The sequence below is a fragment of the Teleopsis dalmanni genome, chromosome 1 (genome assembly GCF_002237135.1).
Source record: "Teleopsis dalmanni isolate 2A chromosome 1, ASM223713v2, whole genome shotgun sequence".
Taxonomy (NCBI): domain Eukaryota; kingdom Metazoa; phylum Arthropoda; class Insecta; order Diptera; family Diopsidae; genus Teleopsis; species Teleopsis dalmanni.
This window is the reverse complement of record NC_051846.1, coordinates 63763133-63774590: the sequence shown is the minus strand read 5'-3', so window position 1 is coordinate 63774590 and position 11458 is coordinate 63763133. Positions and strand designations below refer to the sequence as shown.

The window sequence follows — 11458 nt, the reverse complement described above, 5'->3', positions numbered from 1 at the left end:
AAGAAAACCATTTGTCAACGTTGAATATATATTTTTTGCAATCGTTTCTCGGTTCTGATTTCGATCGTCTTGTTTATGATTCTGAATCCCTGGTAAGAAATCATTGAATTTAGTAATATGTTTTCAAACTAACTGTTTTTAATTATATGAATCTCTCTATACACATATGCTTAAATATTAGAAGAGGATAAGTACGTTTGTATAAGAAGATAACTGATGTAATAACAGGTTCTCAGAACACATAGCAGAGGTAAATCTGAATAGTGAACATTTTTCATGGAATATATTAAAGTTTACTGTGCTTACTAACAGAATTCAGTCATTCAAGAAAAACTAACAGTTAATGCTTAGCCTACAGATTACTGATTGCTGGTGAAATAGGCAGGCTTCTAGTGCGTACAGATCTACTATAATTCTATTATGCACACCAAGTACTTAGAATCAAAACTAAACGATCATTATAAAAAATGAGCAATAACTGCAAATAAATATATTCACTGTCGACAATTTAACTTTTATTAAAGAATGTTTTTTTGAGATTCAGTACGTGATCTTTAGGTATGTAACATATTTGGAGAAAAAAAAGTTGAAAATTGATAGTTGATAATTTAATTTTTAATATTGTTGTTACTACAAAAGAACATCATATGATCTGTGAAATAATTCTAAAGGGTTTTAGGAGTAATGAATTTCTTGTGGATCTATATATCCTATCTATGTATGTATGTGTATGTACTCCTTATATGAAAACATACAAATCCACATGTTCATATTTGAATATGTTTAACTGAAAATAATTGTAATTTTTAAGTTCATTAGTCCACACATGTAACTCACATAATTCAGCGACACGCCTCTAAATATCAAAACTCAGTTATTATCTTCATCTGTTGAACACCAGGAGTTCAGATATTGTGGACTGAATACACTTCGCATATAGTATTTTAATTGTTTCAATTAGGAAATTTAAGCCTAGAGTTTGTATTCGGGTGGATACAGAACGTATATACAAACACAAATGTATTGTCAAGCTGCGATCCAAACTTAGTATTTAAATTGAAAGTAAATAAACATTCATCTTTTACAGATCTCTGTCAAGTAAAACAGTTTTAAGTAAATTTCTATAACAAACAATTTTAGGTTTACGACTGAAGGAAACATGAATCTGTGATATTTTTTCTGATCACCCAGTCAACAATTATAGATATTTCACTTTTATATTACTAATATGTATGCTACTAAAAATTGCATTTTAATCACACCGATTCAGTTCGCACCTTGAAATTATTGTTTGTAGTTTCGTATTATCATACATTCAAGCGATTCTTATATAGCCGAATCGATGTCAATAGATGATAGAATTGTGAAGTATGTACTGTACAAACTTTTAGTTAGGAGTTGTATAAAGGGTTCAACGATTGAAGTGTTACTTATTAAATCGACTATATCTTTTTTGTGGAAATAATGAGAAATTTAGAATCCATTCATCTAAGTTTTATGTGGCCAGCTTTTGCCATGCAATGGCCTTCAAACGTATAAAAAATGAGGTATTTGCTTCCGATATTTTTTGAGATGGTGCGAGTGTTGTTGGAAAGTTCATGATCTTCGACCGAAATGTTGGCGTACCCGTGGCTCTTAAGCAACCTTCAAAATATTTTCCCGATAATAAATCGCATTAGCTTTAACACCAGCTTCGATTGAAGCAATTGGAGAGCATCCAACGGTGGTAACAGCTGCCCATACTTGAGATGAAAAATTATATATTATACATATATGTAATATATTATATTTTTGTTTGGATATAATGATCACAGTAGAAAGTTTTGATTCACTTATTTCGTATTCTTAATAATTGTACTTTCTTTGTGAAATACGGAGATAAGCAGGACTATCGAATAGAGCCCGGCGGAATGCTATTTATTAAAGGTTGAGATTAAAATTTAATTGCCAACAACTAATTGTAACTTGAAATCTTCTTCTGATTTGGAAAATTTTAATAAAGAGGAAATAGATTTTTTAAAACGTTATATAAATGCACTAGAAAAATAAGCTGGAACTTATTGTCAAATACTTGATACGCCAACAGGAGTCAAAGGGGTTTAATATTACTCTGGGTATGAAATGTAGTGATTTTGTGTATAAATTTAATAAATAGAGAAAAACTGGCAGGCACCCATGTATATTGCTAACGTTTGGGTTAACTCTACCAAAATAATCCTTTTTTTGTTATTTATTCAGACATCTGGGATTCTGGCAATAACGGATTATAATTTTAAAATTGAAATTTCTATTGGTTAACAGGAATTTTTAATCCTAAAGTAGAAATTTAGTACGTATGTGACCCTAAAGAAGTAAAGTGATATATGTGACCCTTAAGATTTAATTATTGTTACAAATAATTAAATAAACATTTTAACATTTGACATTCGTTACGAATTTCTTCAAAATGTCTATAATAAGCAGAATTGGAGAATTTGTGCCCACATGAAAGATATTGAGAGGGTTATATCTAGCCGATGTAAACTTCATCTGAAATAAAGCAAAGGAATGTTATTAATAAACCAACTAGTCATTGATAATTAAACCACTAATTAATTAAACAAAAATTAAAAATATTAAATGTTATAAACAATTTTTTAAATAGGGTTAGGAACACTATTTATATTTCGAGCCTAATAATGAAAGTATACTAACGTGTTGTGTTGGTATATGTACTCGTATTCTGCTTAATGATTAATACTCGTACACTTTTGCATGCGTTCGATCCATTTGTCAAAGCATTTTTTCAAATCTTTTTCACACTTTTTAAATGCAACAACGGCTTCTTCCACCTACAAAAATTAACACCACATTCGGGAACAAGAAAAAGTTATTGGGTGCCAAATCAGGACTGTATGACCCATCAATTCGATTTTTTGAATGTTTATATAGTCGCTTGTTAGACCTTGTGTCAGCACTTGCATTGTCTTGATAGAGATGGAGAATATTCCGGCGGCGATTGTTTGTTTTCCGTATTTTACTGAAGACTTTCAGTAAACAAATGGTTATATACCATTCGAAATTGATCGTTTTACGTTTCTATAATGGTATACGAATAGTTATCACATGACCAGTTTTCCCGAAAAAGCAAAATCATTTGTTTTAAAGTACTACGAACGCTAGTATTTTTTGTTGGATTTGGTTCATCTTGAAACCAAACAGACCCATACACTCGACTGCTGTTTACGTTCCGGCTTATCTCCAAATGTGGAAGTTGATCGACATACTCTTGTCTTGATAACCCACGTAGAAAGACATAATAAATCTTCGCACGAAAACTTTCTCACATTAATTTCATTTTTTAGCAAACACTCAATTTACACTGTAAATAATCACTGTAATAACACAAATAACGTTCTTTTGACAAAAAGTCTAAGGTAGGTTATGTTCAATAATGTCAAACTTTCGTATGTGTGGAAACGTCAGACGACATCTGACAACAATCAGTGTTGCCAAGGCTCAAAATATAAATATTGATATTGATATACACATTGATATATATGTTGATAGATATTGAAATACTGACTCGTTCAGATATTGTTGAAATATGTCATCGCTAATGCAATGAAAGCAACATATCGATGAAATTGTATTTTCAACATTTTCATTTAGATATCTATAAGTAACAGATTTCAATAGAAACGGCTGAGGGTGAATAATGATTTCAGGACGTCACGGTTACTTTAAAATATTGATGTTTTAGTAAAAAATGACCAACACTGTGCCATGAGGGGAAGAAATTAATTAAATACTTGTGTATAAACAATCAATAATACAAGTCTCTAGACTCGGAGACCAGAGAAGATAGTTTTTTTTTCATCGAAAGCCATAGTGTGAGACTTAAACCCATTAAAACCACCTCTTAGGAATGAATGAAGAAGATTCCCACAGCATTGTGGGAACTTCATTCCAGTAATCAGGGGAGAGAGAAAGTAGATAGACTTTATACCTAGTGAACTAGGTTCATCTAAGTCAGAAAGCAAGGGGATGAATTACGAAGAAAGGATAATAATGAAAGTGGTGGGTTTACGGCTAGTTAGAGGGGGTGAGACTAGTGATATATTTTGTGACCAGGGAGGGAGGGTATCTGGACAAGAGACAACAGGAGGGAGGTCGTGAAGCCAAGTGAGATACCTACGGGCGAGTGTCAAAAGGTACTCATCAATACAAGTGATCTTGGTGAATTCTCTAAACTTAGATTTTGACATAATATCTACTAATTCTAACATCTTCATCACAAATACTAGAAAGCGAAATAGTAGACCAAGAGTGTTCATCCTCGTGTTTAGCTCTACTTGTCGGCTTGTTATCGGCATATACATATTTTTTATACAACGTTCTTAATAACAATTAATACAATATATGAATTTGAATGAAATGTAATTCAGTGATAATATGATGTGAAAATTAGTTGGAAAGAAAAAGATCATTTTTGTTTACCAAGTCAACCTTATTTTATATCTGGACTAATAGCATATATCAGTAATGGTCAATTACAGAGCTTAAACTTTTGTTTCACATTGTTCCTCACATATTCTAAGCAAAACATTTACAATTTATGTGCGCATTTAATAATACAATTCATATCTAATTGATAAGTTTGTGGCGAAATCACATTTATTCAGGGACAGAGATGGAACTATTGAAGTCATTCAATGAATTATGCGCAACCTGCTATTCAGAAGAAAATGCATCAATAATGTAATCAAATGTCAAATGTCGTCGTCTTTTCCGATAAATAATTTCTGGAACTGATCAATAACATAGGTTTTTTAAAATGAATTAATACAAAAATAATATCATATTACCACTGAATTTCATTTTATTTATTTCTTATATAAAACATTACACAAAAGTTAAAACTTTAACTTTTTGTTAAAAGTTAGGAAAGCATTTGAATCCAAATCTTTCATCGATATATATATTTTGTATCTAATTTATTATAAATATCGGAAATTTACCAATTCTCCAGCAAAATGGAACAAAACAAAAGTTTCATTACAGGCAGTTACTATCAAGGCATTTATAATACCGCTACCAATGACATGGATAGTTATGGTTATTATACGTTTCCAGATGGAAGTACTTATCAAGGACATTTTCGAAGGGGTGTCTTTCACGGTGTGGGTGAGTACTATCTTGCCGCTCCCTATAAAATGAAATTCAAGGTAATATTTGATTTCGGTCGCCTTATAAAGATTGAACAAATGGAATTTGAAGATGGATTACGTTTCAACTGCCATGTTCGGAAGCATGACATTATCACTGGTAACTGGAAATATTTAACTCGTAATAATCGTCTATACCCCAGGGAACTACTTGATGGTCCACAACCAGTTGCACCAAACCCTTTACTTACAGTAACAGAAGACGCAGAAATATTACCTGATCATACAATTGATGCTGGTGAAGGATTTTATAATCGCGAAACTGGTTTCATAGTAAATAGAAAACAACCTTTAACTTTTCATCGTTTCGTATGTGACCGCAGAGAAGTTAAGTCGTTTTTAAAACAATGTCGTGTAAGTGATGATTTGGAGTTGGTTATACCTGACGAGGAGGACTGTGAAAAAATACTTAGATTAAATAGACTGGAATTGGCTATAATCAATCCTGAATACGAATGCCCATGTGAAGCCGATAAGAAGCCGATGACTAGAGTTAAACACGAGGATGAACACTCTTGGTCCACTATTTCGTCTTCTAGTATTTGTGATGAAGATGTCAGAGTTAGCGATATTGCACCAAATACTAGACTTGCAAAAACTATACCTATTTTTGACAGTGTAGACTTTTATGATCAGTCACTAATGCGTCAGAGGCCATAGCATTTTTACAAACTATTTTATAATAGAACTTGAATTGAGTTATTTTTTAACAGATATTGAATTTATTTTGTATAGCATAGTTTTAATATTTAACAGTAGTGTGTTTATAATTGAAAACATAAATAAATGAAAAATTAATTCTATAGCTTTAGCCTTTACCATATTTTTCTCTTTTAAAGTAATTCTGAAAGTGTTCTCACGTTTTTGCAACCGATAGCTCAACTTTTAACCGGTTAACCGCATTGAATATCTTTCTCTAAGAACTAAAAGCCGTTCCTTTAGACTTTATTTTCATGATTACAAAAGAACCAATTATCAATTGACGATAGATCCTTGGCGATCTTCTTCGGATTTTGAGAACGCAACTAAGTTGTTCGTTTCTTCGACAGTGTGAGCTGGAGCATAATCATAATGGAGAAAGTGAAGGCGCATCGAAAAAGTACTTTCTTCTTTGTCAACAAATTCTTGAGAGCTTATGAGAAGCAGATTTTTGTGAACAATTAAGTGGTTTACGTCTGCCCAATCATCAAAGAAATATTACCTACAACTTTTCTTCTCATCAAGTAAATTAACATTATTACTAATGGTGCTGAATTTTGTTGCCCGGCCCTAATGGGTGGATTACCACCTTCTGGACACTATATGAGTAACTGACTTCTTTATTTCTGAATCATATAAAACTTGATTGTTTTTGAAGTTGCCTGACCATTTTTAAAATTTTGACAAAAGTATTGAGCAAAACACACACGCTATATGTGCGTTCAGTTCAGTTAAAATTCGTAAAAACCATCGTCGTGAGTTGTTTAGGTTTACAAGATTGCTTAATATTTGCAGCCACGTCAAAGCAATTTGAAAGCAGTAAAAGTCAATTAGAATTGTATAATTCTTATAACTCTTATAATTGATGTCTCACAAATTTGGTGTTGTGGAGTCTGTCATGTAAGCACCGTTTCTGTTGCTTAAGAGCTAAAAATTGCACCATAAACCGATTACAATCACTTGAATAAGTCTGTATACAAAAAGAAGCTTCATGTATGGGTGCCACATGATTTAACGCAAAAGAACCTCATGTGTTGAAGTTCCATTTACGAATCACTGCTGTAACAAAATCATAACAAAATCGAATTATCTCTGAAGCGGTGGGTGACTGGTGATGAAAAGTGGATCTCGACCGATTACGGTCGTGGTCGAATACTAGCACTCTACTTGAAACGGTGACCAAGCCGTTATTGACGGCCAGGGAGGTTTTTTTGTGTGCTTTTCTACGTTAAAACGCAACTCAGAACTATGCTGTCAACAATTCGACCATCTAGACAATCAGACTGGTCCAGAAAAAGACAGCTTTTGGTGGAAGTTTTTATGCATCCATCCGATCTGACCTCAAGTGATAACCATCTATTCCTGTCAATCACGAACGATTTTTCTGGTGAAAAATTTGCTCCAAGAGAGCTTTCTGAAATCAACTATCTCATTTCCTTAACAATAGGGATAAGAACTTCAATGTGAGAGATATAATGAAATTACTTTTAAAATGGCAACAAGTTATTGAACAAAACGGCGCATATTTAAGCTAAATCCAAATATTCTAACTATGGTAAATAAACCTTCAATTTAATACAAAAACAATGGATTTCTTTATACTACACCTATTATTTAATGATAATAATTAATAATGAATTATTAATTTAATAATTCATAGTTCTTTCTAATGATGGAATCTAAATATTAAATTATATGCTATAAATTCTTTTAAACTATAAATGTGTTATGTTTTAAATTCTGTGTTTATTGTAAACTAATATTTAATATATCCAAATTATTATATTTAAAAAATCCTTACCCATCATTTAAAGGCTCAGGAAGTGGCAGTCCAGTACACACAAAAGAAGGTAGTGCCTTTGGTATACGCAAGAACAGATTAAATAAAAATAAATAAAATTGATGTACAACAGTTTTTTAATAAACAAATATGCTTAAACATTAGAAATGGATTTTTAATCAAAGATTCTTCAGTAAAAATACATTTGTAAAAAGACCAGTACATAGAAATATTTCATAGATAAACATGCAGAACTGAATAGGAGCCGTCAGTAATATGTAAAGTTCTGATCTCCCAGTACTTCATAGCTAATTTTTAATATTTTCGACATTTTTCAATAGAACTAACACCGATTAGAAATACAGTTCCAAATAACCCAAAATTCAATAATATAAAAGTGCGATTACTGTAGTTGGTGACTGGGAGCCCAAAAAAAAATAAAACAGATTCATATGTCTATTTAATAACAAATGGATACAAAAGTTTTTATAATAAAAAACGATTTTAAAAGTGTCTAACGTATTTTTTTTTATCGATTAAAATAATAATTTCTGGAATTCAATTGATGCAGGATCCAGGATAGCAGAAATTGTTACCAGATATATGTTTTCATAGTATACACTATTTTAATTGTTTAAACCCAGAAATTTTCGTATGAACATGGTATGTATGAATATAAGAAAATTGAAATGTTTTACTATTGATCAAATAAGTACCATAAAATTGAAACTTAGTGAGTTTAAAGAGAATAAATATTTTGTATTCATAATTTTCTATAAAGCGATTGGTTATTGGAAAACCTCATCAAATTTGAGTAATCGAATCGATATTTGGAGTACAACTAATTTTTCCAATAATCTTTGAAGAGGTTGTCCTTATGGCAACCATGTAACTTGTATGCGGGCTATAAAGTGAAACTGAATGTCATACAAAAAGCATCTCCAATTTTACTTGAAAATAGTGGATGCATCCAGTAATGATGATGTGTATGTAAAACTTCTTTGAAGCCATTTCATCCATTTCTTCGAAAATATTTCTTCGAAAAAGATCGAAATACATTAGGTTTAATAGTTGTTCAAGTACGTCTCTATTTCTTTAAGAATTATTCATTGAGCGGCAGTTCTATATACAAGAAAGTCTATAACTCTTAAATATTTCTTGTTAAGCAAGTATAAACTATACATTATAAAAGACTAGGGAATCAGTAACTTTAATAACATTTCTACCATAAACACATATTTTTATTCCTTATTTCTGTTCTGAAATTAGAGATCTATAAGTTTGTATCTGTCATTGTATGTTTGAATTTATGTATGGTAAGTGCATTTTTAAAGAAAATTATATTAAATAGAACTCAAATATGATTGGGTACGACTTCACACATGGAAGTTATAATAATCGAATAAAATTCAGTGACCATTCGTTAATTAAATATATATTCTGATTTTAATGTTTTTCTGGCATATCTATCTCGTGTTAGTGTATTTTGTTGTTAAAGAAGAATTTCTAGATTTTATTGCTCTTCTTTCTTAACGCCTGTTAAACAATTATAGTTAGTTTTTGCCAATTATTGAATGGCTCAGAACATTTATTTTTATTAATCACGAAGTATCGGTAAAGTATGCTGGGAAGCTACCAATACATCATTCCTTACACTTATGTTAGTTAATATTATAAGTGGTTACTATTGTTTGCAACGTTCCAATCGTAATTTGATCAATTTTGAAATAAAACATTTAGATTGTTCCTCATATTCTTAAATAAAAGTACATATGAACAAGTTTAGAATAATTAATATAAAACTAATTCGATATGCTTAAATTATTTCATTTCATTTTATATGAACTATATACATTGAAGGACATTAAAGATTTGGAAAATCCTACTATACACTTTGAAGGACGTTAAAGGGAAAGTCCTACATTTTGAACTGCCTCAATAATAGACTTATTGAATTTTTAAATACAGTATAGCACATTAATTAAAGGTGATTGATTTTATATGTAGGGTACTAAAAGTTTTAACAGATTCTCAAAATAAATATAGTCTTTTCGTTTTATTTTTTAAGCCGAATGAATGAAAAACAGCTACAACTTAGCGCGCCTTACTATTACTATACTATGTTAATGATTGAAAGGAATGTTATATATGGTGTATATTTGTTCATGAGTTCTGATCTCCGAGTTTTCAAGAATTGATTACTTTTTGCTTAAGTTTCTTCTTTGTAGAAATATATTCTATTATGAATTTTATTGAAAACAGAAGTGAAATTATTGTAGCAGAAGAAAAGAATCAATAACAAGCAAGTCAGGAATACTTAAATAGCAGAACACAATATATTTTCCTGGTTCCGTTTAAAAATATTGATGGTAAAAATACACTAGTGTACATCAAATGCAGTTTATCTATGCTCTAAGAGCAGAAAAATAAATATAATAAGAGACTTTAGCATTGTTATTGTATGTACTTTTTGTTATTTACCTATTTTATATGATTTTCGCTTTTGAGTGATTCCATGCATTTAGTCCACAACTTCCGTGATTATGATTGACCCACCACAACTAACTTACTAACTATACCTAGAGACAATGAACATTAAACAATTTACTGCAGCAGTTGATCAGAGTACTGGAATTTACTGCTCAGTTAGATTTAATAATTTCGAGTAATGCTTTGTTCTTCCTAAGTTCGGAGTCCTGGAACTTTTATTTCTTAAATTGTTTACACATCATTTTGTAACTCCCACTATTCATCAGTTCAGTATATTTAAATTATCGACGCTGTTAATTTTTTGTGATTAATAAAAAAAATTTAAAAACAACTATTATTTTACTTAAATAAATAAAAATGATAATTACCGAATAAACATTCTTTAACAAAAATATCTTTGTCAACTTTGAAAATAGTGCTATGCACTCATTTCTCCCTCCTAACCACAATTCTCTTGCTTTGGTTTCTGACTACCTAATAAACGATAAAGGATAAACGAATTTAGTTAGATATTTTTGAAGTGAACCGTCTCTAGAAGAATCTAATGCATCATCACTTAATCATCCATTTCTATTATTGACTATTAAAAAATTAGAATAAGTGACATATAAATTTAATTAAAGGACAACATTATTTCCTGGAGGTTCTTAGCTCCTTATTTCGAATCATTTATCATAATCTAATTATTTTGTTTTCTTTATAAAGATAAAGGGTATTTATTTCATGCTTAAAACCCTTTTCAAACTTATGTGAGTAAGAACAATAAACTAAATATGCATACATCTATACGAAGTATCATTAGCAGGCATCTTAGGGAAGATCTGAATTCCTAGTATTTCATAACTCAATACTAATATTTCCTTTCGAATTGCGAACATTTTCAGTAGAACGATTAATGATTGTTATGTATAACGCAGAAATCATTGACACAAAACTGATTTTTCCAATTGTGTATTAAGAAGCCAGAAATATTCATAAATATTCATAAATATTTTCAGTAATTCATATAAATGACTTAATAGAAGACTTGGCAGAGAACTGTAAAACTAGACATGTAATGCCGACGTACATATTAAATCATGAAGAAGACGGTTAAAGTACAAACATTCACACTATTTCCAGATACACATTTTAAACATTTTTCAAACTAAAATGTCTTTAAATGACTAAAAAAATTATACACCATATGTAAACTACAGTCACTTAGCTAGAATGTCTGAAATCCTGGTATTCAGTAATGGCATTTTAATGGCGAGTCACTTGTTAACTTAAGATTATGTAA

General features: G+C 30.5%; 1 protein-coding gene across 1 annotated transcript; it reads left to right on the top strand.

The window, feature by feature from the left end:
* The first annotated feature begins 4993 nt into the window (after positions 1–4993).
* Positions 4994–5938, top strand: LOC119669767. The gene is made up of 2 exons (XM_038079785.1): positions 4994–5166; positions 5238–5938. The coding sequence occupies exons 1-2, from the start codon at positions 5080–5082 to the stop codon at positions 5865–5867; spliced, it is 717 nt and encodes a 238-aa protein (XP_037935713.1). The 5' UTR covers positions 4994–5079; the 3' UTR covers positions 5868–5938.
* Positions 5939–11458: the final 5520 nt, after the last annotated feature.

Coding starts and splice junctions, on each gene's coding strand:
- LOC119669767 (XM_038079785.1), top strand. CDS start 5,080: ATGACATGGATAGTTATGGTTATTATACGTTTCCAGATGGAAGTACTT. Junction 5,167..5,237: donor GGGTGTCTTTCACGGTGTGG/GTGAGTACTATC, acceptor CGCCTTATAAAG/ATTGAACAAATGGAATTTGA.